Source organism: Thamnophis elegans, chromosome 2, assembly GCF_009769535.1.
Source record: "Thamnophis elegans isolate rThaEle1 chromosome 2, rThaEle1.pri, whole genome shotgun sequence".
NCBI lineage: Eukaryota > Metazoa > Chordata > Lepidosauria > Squamata > Colubridae > Thamnophis > Thamnophis elegans.
The window spans coordinates 108,188,360-108,215,207 of NC_045542.1; the positions used below are offsets into that span (position 1 = coordinate 108,188,360).

General features: G+C 36.3%; 1 protein-coding gene across 1 annotated transcript in view; it reads left to right on the plus strand.

Moving 5' to 3' along the window:
* Nucleotides 1–26,848, plus strand: part of ATP2B2 (ATPase plasma membrane Ca2+ transporting 2) — a 275,746-nt gene that overhangs the window by 235,655 nt on the left and 13,243 nt on the right. The window contains exons 12-21 of the mRNA XM_032212393.1: nucleotides 807–1,048; nucleotides 1,603–1,837; nucleotides 5,489–5,668; nucleotides 7,011–7,098; nucleotides 9,875–9,981; nucleotides 10,814–11,005; nucleotides 15,548–15,761; nucleotides 22,815–23,026; nucleotides 23,764–23,871; nucleotides 25,159–25,341. Of these exons, the coding sequence (XP_032068284.1) occupies nucleotides 807–1,048; nucleotides 1,603–1,837; nucleotides 5,489–5,668; nucleotides 7,011–7,098; nucleotides 9,875–9,981; nucleotides 10,814–11,005; nucleotides 15,548–15,761; nucleotides 22,815–23,026; nucleotides 23,764–23,871; nucleotides 25,159–25,341 (1,761 nt within the window). The remainder of the gene's footprint in view (nucleotides 1–806; nucleotides 1,049–1,602; nucleotides 1,838–5,488; nucleotides 5,669–7,010; nucleotides 7,099–9,874; nucleotides 9,982–10,813; nucleotides 11,006–15,547; nucleotides 15,762–22,814; nucleotides 23,027–23,763; nucleotides 23,872–25,158; nucleotides 25,342–26,848) is intronic.

Genomic DNA, 26,848 nt, shown 5'->3' on the forward strand with positions numbered 1-26,848 from the left:
ATGGAAAGCAACCAAACCAGCAATAGGGTGATTTTTTTCCTGCTTTGTTTCACTTTGGAAAGAAATGGAATCTGAAAGCAATGTGGAATAGAAACACTCTTAAAGCACCAAAATCTCTTCGTAATGCTCTAATATACTTTTCAGGTTTCTGCAACTGTTTTTCTTTCAAAAAATAGATCTTGACCATTTGTTTACCAACCATTGAAAGTTACGATGGCAATGAAAAAAGTGACTTACAGCTGATCCTTGCACTTGTGACTGTCTCAATATCCCCATGGTCACATGGTCAAGATTTTGGTGCTTGGTAACTGGCATGTATTTTCTACAGCTGCAGCATCCTAGAGTCATGTGCTTAGCATTTACAACCTGCCCTGGGGGATTTCCATAAGCAACGTCAATGGGGGAAACTGCATGATTTGCTTATTGAGCCGGTTAGAGTGCAGTATTGCTGCAGGCTACTTCAGCTGACTGCTAGCTGTAGTTCAGCAGTTCAAATCTCACCCCCTCAAGGTTGACTCAGCCTTCCATCTTTCTGAGATGGGTAAAATGAGGACCCAGATTGTTGGGGTCAATAGGGTGACTCGGTAAACTGCTTAGAGAGGGCAGTAAAAAAAGCACTATGAAGTGGTATTTAAGTCTAAGTGCTATTGCTATTAATGACAGAAGTTCCAGTCCTAATTCTGGTCATAAGCTGAGGGCTATCTAAAAATGATAATAATAGGGAAGGAGACATGCCATCACAGATGACATCAAGTGAGGATGCTGAATGACAAACCCTGAAGTTCATTTTTTCCCTCTCTCCTTAGCCACCAGAAAAGGAAGGTGGTCTACCTCGTCAGGTTGGCAACAAGACAGAATGTGGATTGCTTGGATTTGTGGTGGATCTAAAGCAGGATTATCAGCCTGTTCGAAATCAAATGCCTGAAGAGAAACTCTACAAAGTTTACACATTTAACTCTGTGAGAAAGTCAATGAGCACTGTCATTAAAATGCCAGATGACAGCTTCCGAATGTATAGCAAAGGGGCTTCTGAAATTGTCCTAAAGAAGTATGTGCACGGTATTTGTTTTGAACCCTTTTTCATTAATTCTATAGGGAGGTGTTCCCAGTTGCTTTCTGAATATAAATATACTACTGCCACAGACTGTCAACCAGATAGATGTATCCGTAATGAAACTCCAATTTTTCATAAAAACAATGGGATATTCTTTTATGTAAAATTTGTTTATACATTTGTTCTTTTAGTGCATCATCATTTACTGGACAATTCTGAATAAAATATGTATGAAATGTCACCGATCAAGTGCCATCAAGATCTGTTTTTCTTTATTATAAGTACTTGCTTTGAGCAGAATTTGGACTAAAACAGAAAGGGAGATGATAAAGAGATCTTTTGACATAGTCTCTTTGTTTGAAAAAAAGTTTTATTTTGTTAATTGGAATTTCGTCACTCATTATTTGAGGCAGATATGATCGAAGTGGCTGCTGCTATTTTTTTTTAAAAAAATATTCTAAATGCCATAATCTCATTCATCCCTTTCAATTGTTGAATCTTACTTCTTTGCAGTTGTGATCCAGTCATTGGTTTTCCTTTCTTTCCAGATGTTCTAAGATTCTTAATGCTGCAGGAGAGCTTCGCATTTTTAGACCTCGTGACAGAGATGAGATGGTTAAGAAAGTGATTGAGCCCATGGCCTGTGATGGATTGAGAACCATCTGTGTTGCTTATCGAGACTTTCCCAGCGATCCTGAACCAGAATGGGACAATGAAAATGATATTTTAAACGATCTTACATGCATTTGTGTGGTTGGCATAGAAGATCCTGTAAGACCTGAGGTAAAAATACTCTAAAGCAAAACAAAAAGCCCAAGAAGCACAGAGGGTCCCCCCCCCCCCTCTGTGGGCAGTTTAAAAAAACAGGTCTTTTTTAAAAATGTCAACTTTTCAATATTTCCAAACATAACACAATATAAAAACAACATGAATATGTGAATTCCTTTAGAATTCTCATTTGACTCTAAGAATTTGAACTATTTTGCTAATACTCATTTATTTATTTAAGGTGTGTGCTGTTTACCCCCCTTTATCTAAGAAGACAAATATTATGCATGCTTAATGAATTTGCGATTGATGAAATGAAAATGGTAGAAACATTTGTTTCCTTGGACTCCAAAATAAAGATGGACAGGATGCTGGAAATTAATTCTACAAAGGAAAACAATAGCAGGCCTAGATCAGATTGTGAAGCAGAAGGGCTTTTTCAAGTACAACAAAGATCAGAATAGTTAGAGCAGTAGACTTCTGGTGGTGCTGGAAGTCTGTAAACGCTAAACAGAGAAAGTGAAAGAGAAATGTAGGTGCTTCTGAATAGCGGCCATGAAAAGTTCTGAGAATTGCAGGAAGAACCAGTCATTCCTTGACCACAGAAAGACTTGATTGCTCTCTTGAGGTGATGTGCATCAAGCAGAATCTCACATAATGTTGGCATGTGATGCAAGCAGGCAATGAACAAGAACAAAGTAGGACTAGAAAAAGAAAGGCAATGAATAGATGCAATCAAACAAATGGAGAGTTTGAAATGACGTTGAAATGGCAAGCTTTCATTTATAGAATGCCCCAGAATCAAATGTGACTTTGTGACACTTAACTAGTTAACTAGCATTGATTTCAACCATTCTCATTCATTTTAATAGAAAAGTCATTTCACCATTTGGTTTGAAAGGTTTGGGTGGGGTAAAGCAGTTTATGCAATGGCTGGGGGATGTGTGTGAGAGTCTTGCATTGTGTTATTCATTAATTTCTTCAGTAATAATAACTCTTCAGGGAGAAAGCTAGCAGAAACCCCACCTTTCCCCTATTTCTAGACACAGTAAGACAAGTTTTAAAACACCAGAATAAATGGTATCGTGATTCTGACTGGGAACTATAATTTTTCTTTGCAAGGGATAGGAACTTAACAGAACTGGAAGATGTTACTTACTCATGGAGAACCACTCTTAACTATTTACTTATTTTTGCTTTCACAATCATATTCTTTTGAAAAGAGTGTTATAATTGTAGTTTATTTGCTTTTTTAAGGAAAATCTGAGATAGCAGCAATGACCTACTGATGTGGAGAGTTTTCAGCAGTTCACGCATCTCTGGTTTAGATCCACACTTAAATTTTCAGCATTTTAAGTATGAACTGCAGTATAGTAGAACAAGTAGGTTAGAATGGCTTATATGATTGCTTTATTTTGACAAAAGTGATACCTCAACATTTATTTCCCTAGGGCCCAGCTTGTGTTAAAGGTAATTTGAGTACTTTTTTCATGCGCAAATGTGTTACGAATCCCAGATAAAAACTTCCAAATATATATTGAAAAAAAAAGGAAAAAAAATTGCCCTAAAGAATTCAACTTGAAGATACAAAGATTAATCCTCCTGGGAAAGCCATTCTTCACTCCTAAAACGTCAGATCCTGGAGTAGCTATTTCCCCTATGGTTGGAATTTGCATAATCAGACAATCCTGTTTGCATTTGTGCTAGAAAATTGTGATGCAGTTAATATCAAATCAGTTCAAATTTATTGTTCTGCAAATTTGTTCAAGTTGTCTATTTTATGTTTCACATTTTATTAATTTGTGGGTTTACCATAGGTTGTAATGTCTGTATTGCTCTCTTTCTTATGAACTAATCAGTAGTTATAACTGAATTAAGAGACATGCTTAGTTATTAGCACTTCTACCAGCAGCTGGATGCCTGGAGGGAAAGGAAGGCAACCATGTAGTGAGAGAAAAAGCAATTATAGTCATTACATAGTAATAATGGGGAGCTCTGAATGTGGATATAAAATACATGAAGATAAAACAGATTTTACTGATTGCCCCGTGGCTGATAGAGGAATTGCTCAATTCAATAGACAGTAGAAAAATTGTGATAATTGATCTACAAAGTAGAGGAACAGTTCTTAAGTGATCCTTATAGTGGGTTGCTTTTTAAACTAATCCTGGAGTTCAAGTCGTATCCTAGTAGTAAACGCAGCATAGCATGGCCTCATTTCTCTGTTGGACTCATTGAGATAAAGATGGGAGGTTGTTCCTGAGCCTCAGGTGCTTTCTGGGCTACGTTTTTGTGTGGCTCTTCTCACTATCTGGATGACCTTGCTCAATCTTAGAAAGCTAAGAAGGCCTATTTAAGACTTGGATGGAAAGCCGCCAGAGAATCCAAAACCTAAGCAAGCAAGCAAGAAAACAAACAAACAAACAATTCTAGAGGAAAACAATGAAAACCCATTCCATAGTGTTCTTAAGAAATTGCCAGATCTTCTTGTCTTGAGGAGACTTTATTTGTATGCAGCACAGCATGACAATTATTTTTTAACCGTTATAAAACATTAAATAGGCAAAAATGTGATGTGAACCTTATATGAGATTAACACTATAAAAAAAATCCCACAACTCTAACTCTTCTCTCATTGCCATGCCCACTGCAACCCTTAATCTCTTAAAAACATGAAACATCTATTTTGCTGCGTTTTGTAGTGGCTCTTCAATGATACATTCAACTGGGATGAGAAAGCTAAATAATTTTATGCCTGTTATACTGCTATGTTAATCTGTAATTAATATTTATAGAACATGTTTTATTTCTCTTTTCTACTCTCAATATTCCAAGCTTTTCAATAATAGATTGTTAATAGTTTTTAAACATTTTATAGAAACATTTAGATATGGAAACAATAGAATGAATTAATATTTATAATACATAATAAAAGGGGAAAAAGGCAAAGAAAAAGGGAAAGAAAAGAAATGTGGAACTTGGAGATCAAGAGCAGCCCACCCCTGCTCTGTACAAACATTAACATCCTACTCATAGATTCAAACAAGCTTATCACCATGGCAGTGCACAGTTGTGGTGTATAAGAAATGTGATCCTTCACTAGCAGTTCTTTTCCACTTCCACAAATGGTATGTGCTTTTCAGGTAAAACAATTGGAGCACATTGTTATTTTATGTTAAAGAAATAGCAGAACGAATTTGTGCCATTGGGTTGATATTTGCTTACTCAACCCATGCCTTCTTTCTAGTATTATGATTTCTTATGGTTCTAGTGTTTTTTTTCCAAATTAAATTCTTTTAAAATTCTGGTTTAAGCAGGATCTTAATATGATTTCCATCTTCTTTCAAAAGTAAAATATCCATTCCTCATTGGCAATCAGTTTGTTTCTAAGGACATAAAAAATAAGTCTATAAACTAGTAATTAGAGTACGTGGCATTCTGCAAACTCTTCAGAATGTCTTTTTGCCATATATGTTATATTCTTAGGGGCTGTATATCCTTACAACACCAAAAGGCCCATGATGTCTCTCATTTTCATTTACTAATGATGCAGTTTTCAATATTTGAAAATACTTCATTCCAAAGTACGGTTCTTATGAGTTATTATTATGCTATATCCTGCTTTTCTGTTCCATCTTCTTCCATTCCATGTCACTGTTTGATTAGGTCCCAGAAGCCATAAGAAAGTGCCAGCGAGCTGGAATTACAGTTCGCATGGTTACGGGAGATAACATCAATACAGCTCGTGCCATTGCCATAAAATGTGGAATTATTCACCCTGGTGAAGATTTCCTCTGTATTGAAGGAAAGGAATTTAATCGAAGGATTCGAAATGAGAAGGGAGATGTAAGTCATGTGCAGAACAGCATATATTCTGTCCAATTGTTAAAGAACTGGAAAGAGAAAGCACTTTTTGTATTTAATGGACTGTTGACCCCCATTTTTTTTAGTTTTCTGTGCAAGAGATATCATTAAAAATGGCAATACTGTAATATTAATTGCTGACAGAAATTATCAGGAGTAAGTCAAACCTTTGCATACATTTCAGTTTTCATTACTGCTCATCAAAATGTGGTACTGTTTGAAAAAGCTCCATGCCCTGTTTTATCGGTTCCCTGTTCCTTTTAATAAGTGACTTGTACTTTCCTGGAAACAACATCTGAATTGATAAAAACTAGTTATCACCATTTCTCAAAATCAGGATTGAAGCTTAGTTTGCAATCCTTTTTAAAGAGATTATGTAATGTGAAGTTTTTGTTGCTTTTTGAGCTTGCTTATTTGCTTGCAAATCTTTTCTCACACAACTAGGTAACATCATTAGTGGAAACTCAGCTAGGTCCCTTATACTGATGATACTATCTGTTAGGTAATGAAATGTCTGTGAGCAAACAACCAAGTTCAGAGAGCACAAATGACTTCACACTTCCTCCCTCAACTATTGCCTCCTATTGGAGTTTATTTTGCGTACAATCACACTAAAATCACTTTTATTAATATTTGTATAAATCATAACTATAAAACACAGGTCAGCCTCCCTCCCTCTGTTCCTCCCTTCCTCCATAAAATTTTTGATTATTCATAATAAAATGATCCATAGGTGGTATTTAGCAGGTTCTGACCAGTTCTGGAGAACCAATAGCAGAAATTTTGAGTTGTTCGGAGAACTGATAAATACCACTTCTGACTGGCCCCACCCCCATCTATTCTCTGCCTCCCGAGTCCCATCTGATCTGGAGGAAATTGAGATTTTATATTATCCTTCCCCTGCCATGCCCACCAAGCCATGCCCACCAAGCTATGGTCACAGAACCGGTAGTAAAAAAAATTTGAATCCTACCACTGGACTGATCCCACTAAGATATGACAGAAATCTATTCTACATTTAATCACAAGTGTTTTTGTAAGTTTAGAAAATTCCTATTTCGTTTATTTAAAAAACCTGATGCAGAAACTATGTAGAAAAAACTAATCTGGTATTCATCAGGAATATTGAGAACAAGATGTTGAAAGTAGCACAATACTAAAAAAATAGTACAACAATATCAGACAACAATCTATGGCATATTAATTTGAATGGGGAATGGAATATTTCTTCTCATCCTTAAAAGTGATGTTTTTAAAAATGACACTGAAATGAATTGAAGAATGATGAATGCATTCTTTTTGTTACCCTTTTTATTACTTTCAGATAGAGCAGGAACGCATTGATAAGATATGGCCAAAACTTCGTGTCCTTGCTCGTTCATCACCCACAGATAAACATACTTTGGTAAAAGGTAAGATTGTGCTTTGGATGTATCTCTACATATCTGTTACTTTATGATGGCTTTTGTAGCAAATTTAAACAGTTTGCTTCCTTTACGCAATTTCCTGAACATAAGTCATAAGGCACATTGCTCCAAGAAAGTAGGTGTAACAACTTTTTGATGATAAGAATGTTTATTGTGCCACTTGCCTTCTAGAATGAACTTAATCTCTTCCTGATGATATTATGGAAAGCCTGGCCATTCTCTTAGGTTCCTGGGCTAGGGTGGATGGAATCCCTGTGAGATGTATTTGCTGGACTTCCATATTGGGTTTTATTTTGTTCTTTTTAACTTTATTTTATTGATTTTATTTCTGACTCATCATATTGATATTTTGATCCTTCTTTGTATTGTTTCTGACTCATATTGTGCATTATTGTTACCTTGTTAGCTTCTCAACATCTTTTAGAGTTGGGCAGCCTCTACACTGAATAAATTAAATTACATTACATTAAATGACACTTACCCCAAACCTATATTTTGGTTTCCACACATCTTTTATAATGAATGCTATATTTTTTCAACTATTCCAATCAAGAGCAATAATTGCCAGCAAAATCCAGATGTGCAAAATCAGTCTATCCTTTGTGAAATGCCCATATTTTGAGGTGTAAGAGTTCAATAGTCTTTGCCTTTGTACATCTTTTTGCATCATCTTCCCAGGTCTGATCATGTCAGTGAGAAATACTTTTTGCTGTCTTCCACCATAGGAGTTGGCCATTTTATTATTGATGCTAGTCTATAAAACGTATACTGTTGTTGCTCTCCAATTTAATAATAATTATGCCTTTGGTACTGATCACAAGAAAGTAAAGCATGTGCCTTCTCACTTCATTGTCCAACTCTAAAAAGGATCAAACATGTATATTTAAAATAATGCATACAAAGCCACACATGTGTACATTCACAACAGTCAATCTAACATTTGCTTTATTTGATGTCATAAATCCTGCTAAAATGTTTAGGCTGTTAGAATCTTGGAGAATTAAGCTCTCAAAATTCATTTCATCTCAGCCTGCATTGAAAGATGCAACCCCTCCTCTTTTCCAATTACTCATCCACTTAATATACAATAGGACAAAAATGAACTCTTTTGTAGGGGAAATGCAGTTAGCAGGGTAGAGTGATGGTAAAAATGAATCTAAACGAGATGGGTTGCAGAGCATAAGATTATGGCATAAATAAAACAGACCTGAATGTCTTATATAACTTCAGTTTAAAACGGTGGTGAAAGCACTCAGCAAACGGCAGAGCCAGCAGGAAAAGAACGGAATAAGGCCTATAATGGAAGAAGAGTGCTTTTGGCTTGGGAGCATCTTTTGCTTTTTTTAAATGAATTTCATTTAAAGTTACACAGAATTGTTTGGGACACTTATTTTTGACCATATGCATGTTCTTCTGCTTGAAGAATTAATCAGGATCCCACTTTTTTTTTCTTATTCAACTATCTGGTGTACATGCATATTTCACACCTCTTATGCTTCTTGAAAATTAGAATCTATCAACGAGATGATAGATTCTAATGGATGTGGATGAAGAGCATAATTTATTGGCATTATTTTTGGTGTCTTCCTATCTGTGATTTTTTACTTCAGCTTGAGTCCAGTCTACTATTACAGTTATATATCTAATGACTGGAATTTCTCAGGTGTCCGTTACCTTGATGATATTCCTGCCACTGAGTTTGGACAATAAGATATTCACTCTTCTGATGTGTTCACTCCTAACTTTCTTCTTGACTTCAATGTGCTTGATGCTGTTATCTTGCCTAGATATTTGTGGTAATCTTCTTCATCCAGTAAAACAACCGGATGTTTTTATTACTTGTCTGACCTAGATGGTTGGGGACAATATGCTGACTCTGTAAACGGCTTAGAGAGGGCTGTAAAGCACTATGAAGCGGTATAGTAATCTAAGCTATCCCCTATTGAAGATGAGGAGAGCGTATTTGTCCTGTCCAAACTCCATTGCAATATCTTGACTGTGTAGTTAGTAGTATTTACCACCCATAAAGCACTTAGCAGAATAAGAGTGGGAAGGGATCTTGGAGGTCTTCTAGTCCAACCCTCTGCACAAGCACCCTATATCATTCTGGACAAATGACTGTCCAATCTCTTCTTAAAAACCTCCAGTGAGCACCCGCAACTTCTGAAGGCAACTTGTTCCACTAGTTAATTGTTCTGTCAGACGATTTCTGGAAGTCTGTGGACCAACTATTTCTGCTTGCTCTGTACAATTGATAGAGTAAACTAACTCCAGTTAAGTCAAACTGATGATCAAAGATGTCACCTGGAAAAATCCTGAAAGGAGTCCTTCTCTATTTTGTCTGTCTGCTGGAATATAATCTTCATAAAGATCCATATGGTACATCCTGACTATCTTTGAAAAGACTTTGAAAGCTTGGGTTTTCCTTCAAGATTTGGATTAGGGTTGGTAGTAAGATCCTTTTAATATTTTATATATTATCTGCATGTCCCAAAGGTGATTTTGCAAGAGGTAACTCGACCGGAAAGTCCAGATGCCTATTGAAAAAGCACCTTTCGGACAACCATGACCTGGAGGATTGAGAATCTTCATAGACATGTTATCTGCTTTTCTTCTGAGGCATACATAGTTTTTTCATCTTTTAAAATCTCTGTTGCTCTTAATATTTCATAATGCACTGAGTCTCCTGAAGTTGGGCAGATTTCTAACATGCATAACATATTTACATGATTCCTTAAGAATGCATTGCCATATTTTGCAGGTATCATTGACAGCACGCAAGTGGAACAGAGGCAGGTTGTAGCAGTGACTGGTGATGGAACTAATGATGGACCAGCTCTTAAAAAAGCTGATGTTGGCTTTGCAATGGTATATTTCAGTTTGTTTCTTGTTTGAGTGAATGCATTGCATTTGGAATTGGTTTAAATATTCCCCCAAAGTTTTTTTAATGATGAAAAAATTGTTCTCAGTGATTCTTTCAATCTACTCTAATGCTGCAATATGTTTTAATAATATTAGCTTATACTATTTTGTTGCATTACCTGGATTTTCTAAATGGTTTTGAAAATATGTTCTTTGTAAGGGTAGTTGGGTAATAACTAAAACTTCAGCTCTGAGCAATATGCCAGATCACAAACAGATTCCAGTATGCTTGCCATCTGCTGTACAAAATCTGTTGAAGGGAGCTAGTCCAAGAAATTACTTTCACACTGTTTTGGATCTTGGCTGCTATTTTATCCCTCAACAGATATTTAAGAGTAAAGTATTCTGGGGGAAAATCCCTTTTTTCTGACCTTGTAGACCATATTTGGGTACCAGTGGTGGATTCTGGATCCCGTTGCAACTGGTACACTGCAACGGGGCCCGGCGTCCACAACGTGCACACATGCAGCACACACGCAACACGCAAATGCATACTTACCACCTGTAACACTCCAGCTGCTCAGTGGAGCATTGTGCAGGCGCAATACACTCCATGCATGTGTGCGAAAGCCCCGATCGATTCAAATACACATAAGGAGGATGGGCGGGTGAGCCCTCTGGAACACTGTACCAGAACGGTATCTGGTGCTCCCAGCAGGCACCAATAAGCCCGAACCGGGGCGTAGTGGTCATATCCCACCAATGTTGGGTACTCATCCAAACTGATTTCTTATTGCTCCTTCTAGAAAAGTATTATTGGCATCTCTTTATTTTTCAGGGTATTGCAGGAACAGATGTGGCAAAGGAAGCTTCTGATATTATCCTCACAGATGACAACTTCAGTAGTATTGTGAAAGCTGTAATGTGGGGCCGTAATGTTTATGACAGTATTTCTAAGTTCCTGCAGTTCCAGCTTACCGTAAACGTGGTGGCTGTGATCGTGGCTTTCACTGGTGCTTGCATTACCCAGGTAAGGCTCAGAGTAAACTAAAGTCCACTCTGGGCATTGCAGTGTTCTATTTATTTTATAAACACATAGGTCTTATTTCTTTGGTAGCAGCCCCAAGCAATACTTTGTGTGGTGGTTAAAGCAGGTCACTGCATTGTGTCCATATGCTAGGCAAAAATCCACGAGATTTGGAAACAAAGACCTCAGGTTATGTGAATATTTAAATCTCCCAAGAAATTAGATTGATTCAAAAAGTACCATAATTGGAGGATAGCATTTTGGGTTATAGAGGTAATCCTCATTGAATCACCATTTGTTCAGCACCTGTTCAAACTTGTGACCGTACTGAATGAGGGGTACTTAGGATTGGGTCTCAGAGTTGTGGCCATGGTCACATGATCATGATTCAGGTACCAAGCAAACAATTTGCAATTGCAACATTGTAGCGATCAGAGGTCATATAACTGTCATTTGTGAATTTCTGTTGGCTTCTGACATGCAGAGTCAATGGAGAAGCTGGGAGGAGGTCTCAAATGATAATTGCATGCAACATCACAAGATTCATCTAATGACAGCAACTGAAATTGCTGGAACTGCTATCATAAGTCAGGGCAATCACATATCTACTTTTGATTACATTATTTAGTGATAGGGTTCCTGGACCCAATTACCATCAAGTGCGGATTACTCATATAGCCACCTTCCACACCTTTTTTTTTGTTTACAATATTGTAATTACTGGGAGCAACCTATGCAATAATCTTTTTTAGCTACTATATGGACTAGGGAGAGCCACTGGTATATTGTAGAGGAACTTATGCATTTTAGTAATTGATTTATAATCCTCTTTTAAATAAAGCAAAGGTTTACGGTATGCATATGGTTTTATTTTGCTTTTAAAAAGCAAAACGCTCAATATTATTTCCTTCATTCCTCTAACATTCTTGAAAACATAATAGGCTGATTAACAATGTCACATATTTGAATTTGAGTCAGAAAACTATCGTTTTATCTAGTGAATCTTTTTGCAATCCTAAACTTTTTTCACTTTTTCTTTCTCCCTTAACTTATTATCCTTTTCCCTTGTCTCATCTTCATCCAATTAAGATCCCTCCCCTAATTCTTTTTTCTTCTTTTTTTCTTTCTTTTCCTTTTCTGGTGCTATTTCATCTCTCTTTATTCCATCTTCATGTTGTCAGGCTTCCCATGCTGTATTTTATAGAAAATTTGTTTTAATCTATTTTCTTCTGGAACACACACACACACACACACACACTTTTTTACATGTGCCAGTTGTAAACAAGTGAAATATGCTATCATGATTTTCAAAAGTTGTGGAGTACAAAAGAGTCTCTCTCTCTCTCTCTCTCTCTCTCTCTCTCTCTCTCCCTCCCTCCCTCCCTCCCTCTCCCTCCCTCCCTCCCTCCTCCCTCTCTCTTTGTGTATGCGTGTGTGTGTGTGTGTGTGTGTGTCCCTCTCTATGTATATATGCCTTGTCTATAGAAGCTTGTAACAAAATCTACCTTTGAAAACATTATTCACAATAGCACATATTGTTCACTCTGGTGCAACAGGGAAATTCAGCCTCACAGAGCGAATTATGAATAAGTCATTAGGTGTACTGTACAGAATAAGTTTACCTTGTCATCATGATATGGCCAAGTGAAACCTGAGGCGATCTCTTTTGGAAGCCACAACATTGAAACTCCCCCCAAGTTAACCTGCTAAATTTTTCAAGGTGTAACTATTGATTTCTTCAAGGTTATTAGTCCCTCTGAGAAACAACCCCTCAAAGGAAACACTCTAGTTAAAAATATGCATGTGTGGGAAATGCCAGGTCAACATTTACAATAAATAATATTTGATTACGCTATGCAAGACAATAAGTAAATAAAAACCAAGAGAGGAATACTTTAGAGAAAAGAATGCATTTCCTTGACTCACTAAGAGTCTGGTATTTATCTGGTTTACATTAACTATCATTAATTAAATAAGCCATAACTTCTAGGTTTGCACAACATGATAAGCTAAAACCCAACCAACTACATTTTAATTATCCAGTCGTATATTTTAATGATTTAAGAAGCTTGGATTTGATCTATTTTTGCATAGCTTTAGATTATGTAGAAGGATGTAATTGCTGGGAAGATTAAACGTGTATTGAATGAACACATAGAAAGAATTGCATAAATCATGATATTGCTCAGCAGAGCTCCCATTCCTCTCTCCCTGATTGGACTTAAACACACAGTATATATGGAAATAATCCTTTCCACCAAATGGGAGGTTGGCCTATCTTATTCATCCCTTTCTGAGGGTCTAGACTGAGGTGTCCAACTTTGGCATCTTTAAGACTTGTGGACTTCAGTAGAAATTTCATTACACCAAGTACCAAAAACTAATTTGTATTTAATGCTTAGACTGTGGTTCAGAAGGAGCTTTTATGTTTGACTGAACTGTGCAGACTAGTAGGCAATTATTAGTCTCATCCAAGCAACATGCAGTGATTGGTAATGGGAAATAGTGAGAATGCTGTGCTACCCAAAACAACAGCTGACAATTGCACATGTGTAATTTATAGGATGGATCAAAGTGATAAATTTGCTTTTCATTATATACTGTGATTCTTTTGGATTTTACTGACACTTACATAATAAATACTTTTAAAATAGAGATTTATATGGGGTGAGAACAGCATTTAAAAATGAACACTTCAAGAAATAATTTTTAACTGTTTGGAATTATAACTTGATAAGTTCAGTTCAAAATATTCCCCAATCACACATGAGGTCACATTGCTCAGTGAAAGTTACCTTCCTGCTTTTGGAAGAAAAGCAGCAGCGAAGGTGCTACAAACTATATTCTAGCATCTGAGCATGTTTGGTTGGTGCAATCCATATTGTAATCTTCTTCATAGATCTTAGCTTTTTTTTCCCCCCAACACAGCAACTTTATTTCTTCCATAGTTATTGGGATTTATATCCTGGGAGTAGTAGTCCAAAATGCCTGCAAGAATCATATATGTCCCTATTTTCCTTAAGGAGCACAAAAATCACAGGAAAATGGGTTAATTAGGAGAGAGGGTTTCCATTTTCCCCTTCCTCATATGACGTTCCAATATTTTTGGGATGATTGATGATCTTATAGATCACATTTGGGTGAAAAAAAGAAGTCTGGAATACCTGTGGAAGGAATGGAAAATTACTTTTATATGTAGCATATGGATATTCCAGTTGGTGGATTTGTTTTGGGTTAATCCAGTTATATTTATGGTAAATTTAAGCAAAGCAAGTTGTCATTGCAATCCTCAGCCTGATTTTACCATTTGAAAATGCGGAGAAAACTTGTTTACATTGGAACAACAAAAGCATTCTATGCTTGAAAGCAGGTTTATTTTTACAGCAAAGATGCCAGGATAATAGGACTAATTCTGTGTCTTGAGGGGTTGGCTAACACAAGCATAAAAAGCAGTGTATTATTTTGTATGTTTCCTGTATACTTAACAATAGTGAACAATGGCAGAATTCAAGAAACAGTTCTGTAATATTTAGGCAGATTTAACTGAGTAGTGAATTCTGAGCAGATTTGTAGAATTTTGTTCACTTATTACTCAATTATAGTAAATGAAGAGATTAATTTTGGAATAATTTGTGCTCTCAAAATGAGCCTTATTTTGTTTAGAATTAAGACACGTGTTATGATAAACTTTGATTTGATTCAAATGGATATGCTTAACTATTTCAGTTAATGAAAAAAATGAATTCTATTTCATTTCTCACTGGTCTATCATATCAGTCTATCCCAGAAGTCATTATGGTTTGTAGCAGTGGAAGATGCTGAGAAGAGGTCATTACTGAAGCCACAGTTTAATAAAACATATTTAATAGTAATTTACTTTCTCTCTTGAGATATTAATTAGTTTGTAGTTGTTTATTAAATGTTCTGTTTAGAGATGCCAAGGTTGTCCCTGCTAGTTTTTGTGAGCAGATAGCTCCTTCTAGTGGTTCTTTATGCAGGACTGAAAATGAGTACTATAGTTAACAAACCATAAAACCTTGAATATTGCAGAGGTGCTTTGTAACTTAATGCTTTCTAATATTTTGGACCATAACTTCCGCAATCCTACACAATTAGCCATTCTGGTTGAGATTGATGGGAGTTGAGGCCTAAAATATTTGAAATAATCAATAGGACTTACTTATTTTGATATTACATTATTTTCTAAACCAAGGCGGCTCTTTTTGTCCTTCCTGTTTCTGTGTTTCCTATTTCCCAGTGATATTCTCATGGTTAGGTTTGACAGTTTTGAGTACACTGGTATCAAATCCACACATTTTCAAAGACAGTGAGATTTAAGGAGACTGATGAAAGGATAGTTTCATAATTTCACATTAATGTTACTTTCTCATTTAAGTCTTATTGCTCGTTGTGAGGACACATAGAAATTAGAATGGCAAAGTGTGTTATCCTAAGACAATACGCTTCCAGAGAACTGTTAAAGGATTACACATAATAAAGATGTTGATGTAATGTTCTTTATCATTTTTTCTTTTTTGTCTTCAGGATTCTCCTCTGAAAGCTGTACAGATGCTATGGGTCAATTTGATTATGGACACTTTTGCTTCTCTTGCTCTGGCTACGGAACCTCCCACAGAATCCCTTCTGCTAAGAAAACCATATGGTAGAAACAAAGCCCTTATTTCTCGTACCATGATGAAAAATATTCTGGGTCACGCTGTGTATCAACTCACTCTAATTTTTACTCTCCTTTTTGTTGGTAAGCTTAAATGCCATTTATTGTTATTTTTGCACGGTACAGATAATGAACTACTTTACTTTTGAATCTGCAAATGATATATAACGTGGGATTCCACATAACCAGGAGTTTATTCAGAGTACATAATTCAAATAATGACTTCAGGAAATGCAGAAATCCATTCACTCTTTTGTCACCAACGTTTTAAAACAAGCTGAAGTTTCAATAGGCCTTTATTACATGAAATGGAAATTAGTTACAACTACCATTGACTGCATCAAGGTCTTCTTTTCCTTTCACATATTGTCAGACATTGCAATAAATAGTTCTCTAGAAACTCAGCTAGCAGTTAAAGATAGCAGGGAAAGACTCAATGACGATACACCCCCCCCCTAAAAAAAAATAAGGTGTTGGTTGCAAATACATTAAACCTTAGTAATGAAGAAAATGAAGTGCTGCAGAGTCTAGCAATTCAGTTTGTTCCATGAAACACTAGGATATAAATGTGCATTTCCCCCTCCCAGTCTTAATGGTGTAACTGACTTCCTGCCACTTGTTTCTTGGCCTTGGATGTGGAGGTCACCTTTGCTATGAAGAGCCGTGGTGACACAGTGATTAGAATGCAATATTGCAGGCAACTCTACTGACTGCTAGCAGTTCGATCATGATTGACTCAATCTTCCATCCTTCTGAAGTCGGCAAAATAAGGATGCAGCTTTTGGGAGGCATTATGCTGACTCTTTAAATAACTTAGAGAGGGCTGTAAAGCACTATGAAGCAGTACATAAGTAAGTGCCATTGCTATGTTTTGATTACAATCCTTGGTCTCATGTCCTTTAGCTGGACTGTATTTACAAGAGTCAGCAAAATATAAGCAGACCAAAAAGGAAGGTTCAAGAATAAGCAACAGGATTGGTAATTTTAGTGGGATTTTCAAATTTTGTTCCAGCATTGCTATCTGTGGCATTTAACTAATTAAAACTTATTTAGTTACATAAATGTAGTTACCTAAAACTGGAGATGGTTGACTCCATTTCCCCCCTCGCTCTCTGCTCTCTTCACATCCATCTTTCGTTATAATATTGATGTATTCTTATTTTCTTTTTCTTTCTTTCTTTTAGTGTTTTATTATTTTACTTCTGTTTACACTTCTTTTAACTTCATTTTTTTATTGTTGTAAGCCACCTGGAGTAGTTCCACATGGAAATAGGCAGCAAATAATTTTAACAAATAAATATTAGATAAAACTTTCGAAGTTCCACGCAAAGAATAGTGTATAGTTGTTTTACAATGTTTTTGTTTCTGAGAATCAGTAACTTAGTGGTCTTATACTTTCAGGAGAGAAAGTAACTAACTGGCTTGGTTAAGTACCACAAGTCCCCAGAATATATTGGCCTTGATTTATGTAAACCTAAACATCATGCAAATGATGGAAATACAATGAGACTCAGTTTAATGCATACATAAAATGACAGTTGAGCTTTGTTTTTCTTTGAAGACATTTCACTTCTCATCCAAGAAGCTTCTTTAGTTCTGACTGAATGGTGGATAATGGAAGGATTTATATTTCTTGCAGTCATCTGGTACATAAACCCCTCCATCCCCCACAATATTCAGTCAGAACTGAAGACGTTTCTTGGATGAGAAGCAAAACATCTTCAAGGAAAAACAAAGTTTGAAAAACCACCTTTGGGACAAACCATGACCTGGATGACTGAGAACTTCTCTAGATACATAAACTGATGTTTTGCATATACAAAAATGACAGCTGGTATTATGTATTATACTATGGCATACAAGCCGCTCTTTTGAAAATTGGATTACACAAGGATTAATCGACAGAATCCTTCTATAATCTGAGAGTGCCTGCCAGTGGTGGGTTTCAAAATTTTTAGAACCTATTCTGTAAGTGTGGCCTGTTTTGTGGGAGTGGCTTGGTGGTCATGTGACTAGGTGGCGTGGCTTGGTGGGCGTGTGACCGGGTGGGCGTGGCCAACTTGGAAAGTGTGGTGAAACTCACTTAACAATCCTTTTGCTTAGCAACCAAAATTTTGGGCTCAATTGTGGTCATAAGTTCTCTTTCTTTTTCCTTCTCTCTCTCTTTCTTTCCTTCCTTCCTTTTGTCTCTCTCCACCTCTTTCTTTCTTCTCTCTCTCCCACTTCCTTTTTCTTTCTTTTTTTCTCTTTCTATCTTTGTCTCTCTTTTTTATCTCTCTCCCTCCATTCCTTCCTTCCTTTCTTGTGTGTATCTCTTCCTTTCCTGTGTGTATCTCTCCCCCTTCCTTCCTTCCTTCCTTCCTTCCTTCCTTCCTTCCTTCCTCCCCCTCTTCCTTCCTTCCTTCCTCCCCCTCTTCCTTCCTTCTTTCCTTCCTTTTGTAACAGGTTCCAAAAGGTACGCTAAATTTCACAAACTGGTTCTGGCGTACTGGTGCGAACCGGGAGAAACCCACCCCTGGTGCCTGCATAGGTAGCCCTTGATTTATAACCATAATTGAGATCAGAATTTATGTAGGTGGCACAGCAGTTTTTAAGTGTGTCCAGCCTAGTTTATGAACTTGTTTTTACAGTGGTTGTTAAATGAGCCACTGCAGTTGTCAAATGACATTGTTAAGTTAATTCCCCCACCCCACCCCATGCTAATGTCAGGCTGTCAGCCCATGAAGCTTGGACAAGTGAGATGTAGGCATAACAGGATCACATGGTCATATGGCAAATCTGGCTTCCACTAATGACTTTGCTTGTCAGAAGCCAGCTAGGAAGGTAGCAAACGGTGATCATCTGACCTCTGGATGCTGCAGCCATGATAAACACATGCTGGTTGCCAAGTGTCCAAATAATGATCACATGCTATGAGGGTGCTAGGATGGTTGTAAGGGTAAGGATTGGTTGTAAGTCACTTTTTTCAGTGCTGTTGCAATTACTGCCACTAAACAAATGGTTGTAAGTCAAGGACTTCCTGTTTACATGGTTCTCCCAGACCTACTGCCATGATTTCACAATTCAACATTAATATAACAACTACAGTAGAAGATATGAATTTTCAGATTTATTTATGTATTAAACACGGTTATATGATCATCCAACTCTGGTAACTCAGTGCACTTCATACCGTTAAAATTCTCCCCTAAATATATTATAATGATTGATGGTTGAATTTTCTTCCTTCTTAAGTTTGAAAACTAGTTTTTTAATTAATGAATTTTTGATTATAGTGAATTCCCAGAAGTTCAAAATGGATTCACAATGCTGATTGTACTGTACAAATTGAGTTAATTATTTTTTTCTGTTTTGAAACATATTCTGGGCTTAAGCTAAATCTATTCTTGTATATATTTTACAAAAAGCCGAAGAGCCAAGAAAATATAGGAGAATAGTAGCTAAAAATACATGCAAAGAAGAATTGGCTTTAGAAAGCTAGTGGATGGGCCTGTATCTTAGCTCTGGGTTATCCCAAAGCTCTAATACTAACCTTTTCTGCAAAGGGCAGCTCAGTGGCAATGACAGGAAAAAGAAAAGAAACATAATCTTGGTTGCCATGGCAGGGAAGGATATATTTCAGTGATAAACAAGTCTGACCTCAATTCCATGTGATCCTTGTGATCAAGTCACAGGTCAATTCAAACACAATTTCTTGGGTTTTAAGAAAGAACCTGACCTTTATCTTAACTTTTAACACCTGGTCTCCTAATCTTTCACTTGATGGGATGAGGAAACAGTGCCTAGAATTCCAGTTAATTTAAACTTTTATATTTCTGCCTTATCTTCATATATTTAAAATGGAGGATCATAATTTCCTACCACCTGCACAGAGATGGTTGCCGATTTTTTTACTACTGGTTCGGGCATGCTCCCGCGTGACGCTTCTGCGCATGCACAGAAGTGTCTGGACGGGTGGGTGCAGCCTCCTGCCACTGCTACTACTAGTTCAGTCGATCTGGGCTGAACCGGCAGCCACCCACTTCTGCACTTGCAAAACTCATTTTATTGACACACCCAACCTATGTCTTGAAAATCTGATATAATTTTTTTCTGTTGACTAGACTCATCCAGCTGCAATGTTATCACTTCAGCTGCAAATAAAGCTATAAAAACAATCAGGGTGTGTGGTTGGAGCCTTCTATGCCAGGCGTATGAAACTCATGATGGCACGTCATCACATGACATATCACAACTTTTTCCCCTTCACTAAAATGGGAAGGTGTGGCCAGTGCGTAACGCATCCAGCCCGCAGGCTGCAAGTTTGACACCCTTACATTATGCCAAAGACTTTACACATTTCATTTACAGTCATTGTTCATTACCCCATTGCAAAATGATAATGCAAATGAGAGAAAATGAACCTCTATTTCAAAAAAACAACAAAAAAACCCCCCCCCAAAACCTAGAAAAGCTTAAAACAAATTGCTTTCTTCTCAGCAGATATGTTAAATATATTGGAAATGGAAGAAGTTAAAACCATCACAGCAGTGGTGGGATTCAAATAATTTAACAACTGGTTCTGTGCCGTAATGACTAGCTGGGTAGGCGTGGCTTGGTGATCATATGACGTTTATTTATTTATTTATTTATTTATTTATTTATTTATTTATTTATTTATTTATTTATTTAAAAATTTAAAAATTTATTTATTAGACTTATATACTGCTTCATAGGGCTTTCAGCCCTCTCTAAGCGGTTTACAGATTTTTTAGCAAATTGAATCAGTAAATTGCCCCCACAGTCTGGGTCCTCATTTCACCCACCTCGGAAGGATGGAAGGCTGAGTCGACCTTGAGCCGGTGAGATTTGAACCGCTGAACTGCAGATCACAGTCAGCTGAAGTGGCCTGCAGTACTGCACCCTAACCACTGCGCCACCTCGGCTCTATCGACATTGTGGGCATGATAAACTCAATGTCACTCGATGGGTGCTTCGCCTTAGCTGTTACAATGTAATAAGGGTTAACCAGAGAGGCAGTTTCTGTAAGCAGGGCAATAAAGATTAGGCTAGAAAGAACACCAGAATGTTTTCTTCCTGCTTTCCTTACAGGATTAGCCCTGCAAAGTAAAAAAAAAAAAAACTAAACAAAAAAAGATTTCTTCCAACAACCAGTTCACCGAACTGCTTAGAAAGTTAATAACCAGTTCTCCCGAATAGATGCGAACTGGCTGAATCCCACCAGTCACAGTCATGCCTTACATTTTATTGAGTAGCTGTATAATTTTATGAATGCATAACATTTTATTGTTTCAGTGCAGATTTTAATTCTATTCTTCGTTTTATTTGTTTTACTAATTAATGTATTGCCTCAACTAAATTGAAGAGCTTGTGAAAGAAAACAACTGATAGTACAGGTAGTCTTCGACCTATGACCACAACTGAGCCCAAAATTTATGTTGCTAAGTGAGACCTTTGTTAAGTGAGTTTTGCCTCATTTTACGACCTTTCTTTCCACTATTGTTAAATGAATAATTGCAGATTAAGTTAATAACATGGTTGTCAGATGGTCACAAAAAATAATCACATGACCCTGGGACAGGACACTGCAACCATCATAAATATGAACCAGTTGCCATGCATCCAAATTTGGATCATGTGACCATGGGGATTTTGCAATTGTCATAAGTATGAAAAGCCATATTTTTTCAGCCCTGTTATAATTTTGAATGGTCACTAAATGAACTGTTGTAAGTTGAAAACTATCTGTTCGGTGAAAGAACTTGTAAAGAAAACAACTGGTAGTACATATTATCAAATTGTGGAGTCAAATCTTTTCCATGTGTTTAGATAGCTATTGAAATCTGTTCACCATTTTACACAAAGCTTATTTTTTGTCTTGGCAATTTCACTGTTTAGTAGCCCTGTCATCTAGCAAAGCATTTAACTAGTTGAATGTTTTGATTGATTTAAAATATTTAGAGGCTTATCTTCAGGTTTTTAGTCATACGTTCAATTTAGTTATTTGTCCCCCCCTCCCTATCTTTTTCTTGGACAATGTTTCTAAATTCTTTCTTTTTAAAATGGATTTCTGCTGATTTATTAAGCAAATTTCTAGTACTTCTTGTATTATGGTATCAATTCTAAATGATTGAGCAAACTTCACTGCCTTTTAGCACTGATAGTGTTACCTAGTTTGTTAATGAAACATCTGCAAGAAAACCACTAAGTTCAGAGAGCAACAAGGACCACACAGTTCAACCCTGAGTTACAAACATTCCTTTCTATGAATTTTAAATGAGTTTATATTGAAATTTAATAAACAAGCATCCTGGAGAAATTTAATGATTCTTATTGCTCAGTTTTTCAGCCTTTTTTTTAATACTTCATTTTTTCTTCCATCATAAAATGATGGATCTGAATGTAATTATTCTACTCAAATTCTACTTTCATTCAGTTTCAATATTATTAGGTCGCATTATTTTTCATGGGTGATAAAGCTTGTAGCTTGTAGCACGAATCAGAAAACTTGAAACCTCTGGTCCTGGTGACCAACCCAGATTGGATCCTGCAAAGCTTGTAATTACATAATACCCTGAAAATTGTCCATTAGGTATAAAAGAAGAGCAGGTAATCTATCAGTAATGGAAAGCCAATTTTATTCCAGAGGGCAGCAGGAGCTTCCATGATATAGTAATATAACTGGAAGGGGAAGAGTCGTCTAGATTTTTCTGGAAGATTCTTCTAGAATTTTGGGGGGAGGTTTTTTTTGTTAAGGGTAGATTTGGGAATAGACGCCTTAAAGGCCCTGGTGCCATTCCTATTTTTACTCTTTACTCTTACAAACTTGCCCAAAAGGAACTTCAGTTGCACTGCTGAAATTCTTAAGCAAACATTTGGTTCTAAGTGACTAGTTTGGATACCATAATTAGAGATAATTAGTCCTGTTAGTCTGGGACAAATTATATTTTAAAAACTTCCACCTTGGAAATTGTAGACTTTAGCATACTTGGAGAACAGATAGTTTGTTTCAGAATTTTGTGGCAATGGTGATCTAGATGACCTCATAAAACATGATAATGAGCTGTGAACAAATTGTATCCTGAATCGAAACTTCAAACGATGTTTTTAAATTCTGTTAATTTTCTGCTTGACCAGGTGAAAAAATGTTCATGATCGATAGTGGCAGAAATGCACCACTCCACTCTCCACCTTCTGAGCACTACACCATCATCTTTAATACTTTTGTCATGATGCAACTATTTAATGAAATCAATGCACGCAAAATCCATGGCGAAAGGAATGTTTTTGATGGCATCTTTAGAAACCCTATATTTTGCACTATTGTATTGGGTACATTCGCTGTACAGGTAATCTATCTGACAATGCTAAAACAGCCAGATATTATTTACATGCTTCACTGTGCAGTTTTTCTACTTTTCACACTTTCATCCTATATTATAGTCCTTTTAAGAAAATCTAAAGACATTGTATAAATCAATTGCTAATTTGTCATTATTAAAGTTCTTTATCTAAATCTGAGCATTCCTTATTTTTGCCCATTAATTTATTTCTTTTGGGGCTTCATCTGCTGTATGTCTTTTTTTCATAGTGGGAGGAGAGTTGTGTTGATTGATTGATTTACTTTATTTATCTATTTATTACACAGATAAATAAGGCCACCCAATTCAAATTATGTGACTGGGTGGCATACAACATGACAGCAAATATAAATATATCACATTAGAGGAAGACAATGTGAAGCCATCTCGAATCATATGTGTGTATTTGTTGGGATTTGTGTTGGTGCTGTTGTAGATTGGGGGCAAATTAGACATCTGGGTTTATTGTTGGGTCTGTCTCCTTCATTGTTTTTTGTTTCTTGTTGATTGTTTCAGACTGGGTAATTGTCTATATGCAGGTATAGGCTATAGCTTATCAATAATGCATTTGTTCGATTTTATTGGTCCAAAAGCATGCTGGTATTATATTTTTAAGGAAGCAGAAAACAAAAATATGAATGTTAATTTTTGGAAGAAAATACAAGAACAGGATTTGAGGCTCTGGTAGTAAATGCATATTTCATTTTATTCTTTTCCTTCTGTAGATAGTAATTGTTCAATTTGGTGGGAAACCTTTTAGTTGTTCTCCTTTGGAACTTGACCAATGGATGTGGTGTGTATTTATTGGATTAGGTGAACTTGTATGGGGGCAGGTAAGGACCATTTTCTTTATATTCATTAGAAAATCATTTATATTTTTTACATTAAATATATATATATTATTGGAATAAAATGTTTTTTTCAGGACAGTTACGGTATTTACATCCTGGATAATTGTTACAGCAGATTAATCAAGGCTGTAGAAAGCATTCAAAGACGTTGTCTAGAGTATATTGAAAAACATTTCTCTGTTAATGTTAAGGACCTGTAATGCTCATATTTCTACTTTGAAACCCATCCCTAATTCTGAGGACATCTGCATGAAAGATAAGATTTCTATTGAGCTCCCACATGTGACTTGTTTTAATACTTCAAGGAAATATATTCTATTTATTTTAGCATGAGGCTCAACATTCTGTAAAGACTCTAGTGAGACTGTGGGGAAATCTGGCAACTAGAATCTGGTGTATCCTTTGGACAAGAAGAACTGAATTAGGCATTGCAGTTTCCAAAACTAGTGCTTTAGAGAATGCAGGAACACAACTGTAGCATTGTCTCCAATACCTTAAAGCCAACACACCCTTTCCTGGGTCACACAACCTCAGAAAAGACGCAACTACTTTGAAGTTGTAAACAGTGCTATATTTATGCTTCCAAATCCTTCTTTTGAGACTAAATTTGAAGTGGTGCTCAGATCATGGATGGGATTCATAGATTACACAGATACGATGGTTCGTTCATTAAATGAAGGATTCCTAGAAGGTAATTCCCGAAGCCAACCATGTGGTCAACAAAATGGCTTCTCTTAGAATTCTATGTCCCTTTCTTTCACTTTTACTTTTTACCTTCCCATGTCTACAAGGGAGAGTATGAAACCTGGATAGTAATGACTAGCAATGGATGAGCCATGTCCAACTCAGTTTGGCATTGATCCTTAATTCTCTTTTAATTCAGCATTTCTTTAAGAGAGAGGGTGGGAGGGAGGGAGAGAATGTCGGTCTCCCCTGGGGTCCCCCCTACACCTTTGTGGAGCTAGTAATGATGGGCACTCACTTTTTTCACTGGCCATCTGAAAGCATTTATCCCAAAGGGGTGATTGGTTCTCAGCCTTTTAACCGAAATGTAGCCTTACCCTAATCCACTGTCCTCTATTTCTAATTCATTGAAGGAGAATAAGAAGAAGTCTGCTTTTAAAGGCTTTCAGGCTAATATGATTTCTCAGTTGAGTCACTATGTATCAATTTTTCCGCCAACATATCATTTGTACTTTTTGTAAGCTTAAATTTTCATCCCCTCTCTACAAACTTTGTCTCTTGGCATAATTATAATGTTTATTTTAGGTCATTGCAACCATCCCAACCAGTAGGTTAAAATTTCTAAAGGAAGCAGGAGGGCTTACATTAAAAGAAGAAGTGCCCGAAGAGGAGATGAGTGAAGATGTAGAAGAGATTGATCATGCAGAGAGGGAACTTCGCCGTGGACAAATCCTCTGGTTCAGAGGGCTTAATAGAATTCAAACCCAGGTATGTTGGATAAAAAATATGCTCCAGGAGAACAGTGACAATAGCAATAATCATGCAGATGCAAACTATAGCCTTAAATCAACCTTTCTCACTTTCCCAATCCTCCAGATATATTGCACTTTTAATTCCATCATCCTCAGTTAGAATATTAGATGAGTACTAGCCAACAGGTTCTTTATTGATTTTTGCCTTTATTTTTATGGAAGTTACTGTAACAGGTCCTATATACATTAGTATGTAATTATGGCTTGCATAAAGTCAGAATATTATAGTTCTAAATAGTGTGTTTCTCCAATCTATTTTCATTTTCAAGTAACACAATTTTTCTCAATTTTTCAATTGTAAACTATATTTTTAGATTCTCAAAAATATGTCAGTGAAACCTAAGCTACATAGGTTAAGAATACATTTTCCACATGTTGTATGTTGCTGCCTTTCTGCTAGCAACATTAAGGGTTTATGTTCCATTGATTTGTTATATAGTTGTTTTACAAAACATAAGGGGAAAAAAACACTGCATCAGCATTATATGTAAATGGGTAAAATATACAGAAAAGTGTGGATTAAGTATTATAACAAACTTTTTAGCAAATTGCACTGTCATATCTCAATATATATTCAAATCATTGATTTCTCTATTTCTGTACAGAGTTCTTGTCATTGCAGAGAAAGTATAGAGTTATCACTAAAACCAGACATTTTTGAAAAGGCCCACTATTAAAATGCCAAGAGGAAACAAATGTTTGTAAGGTCAAGCCATGATTTTAGGTTAAGTGACTCCATCTCAGAAGCTTTATTTCTGCAGACCATGTTAAGCTGTGTTACAGTAAGTGCAGCCTCATTTTGTACTGTGACAGAGGTTTTTTTAAAAGAAGGAATATATAGGGTAGAAAATAAAATTCACATCAGCCCAATGCACCCAGTGTTGCTGTCTAGAAATAAGAAATTAAAAGCAAAAGAAGTTAGTATTAGATGGAGAGCAACATATGGGAAGATAAATCTACATTACATGATAATTCAATAAAAAGCTGCTAACTTAAACCAGTAATTTACTAGCAATTTTTAGTAAAGGTTTTTTCAAAATGTATTCCCAAGGAGAGGCTATTATCTACCTTGAGTTTCCTCTAAATGTGGGTTATTTTCTTCCTGGTGGTTGCAGGAGGACTGTTGTCTGTTGAGATTTCTATCAGGATGTCTTTCTGGTTGTGGTGAGTGTAAACAACAAAGAGCCAACTCTCCACTTAGTTCCTCTCGTAGATTTAAAAATAGCCTTTAGTTCTTTTGTATGTCTTTATCTTCATGATCCATGGAAAATTCTTCTCTTCTTAACTGTTTCAACCAAAATAAACAATAATTATGCTTTCTTGCTAACCAAGACACTTCTCTTTTTACTTAGATGTAGATATAGCGTGGTAGGAATTTTAGCAATATATCTTACAATAATCCCTCACTACTTTCTGCCCTTTTCTCTTTTTGTGCTAATTTGCAATCAATGAATAATTTTGAA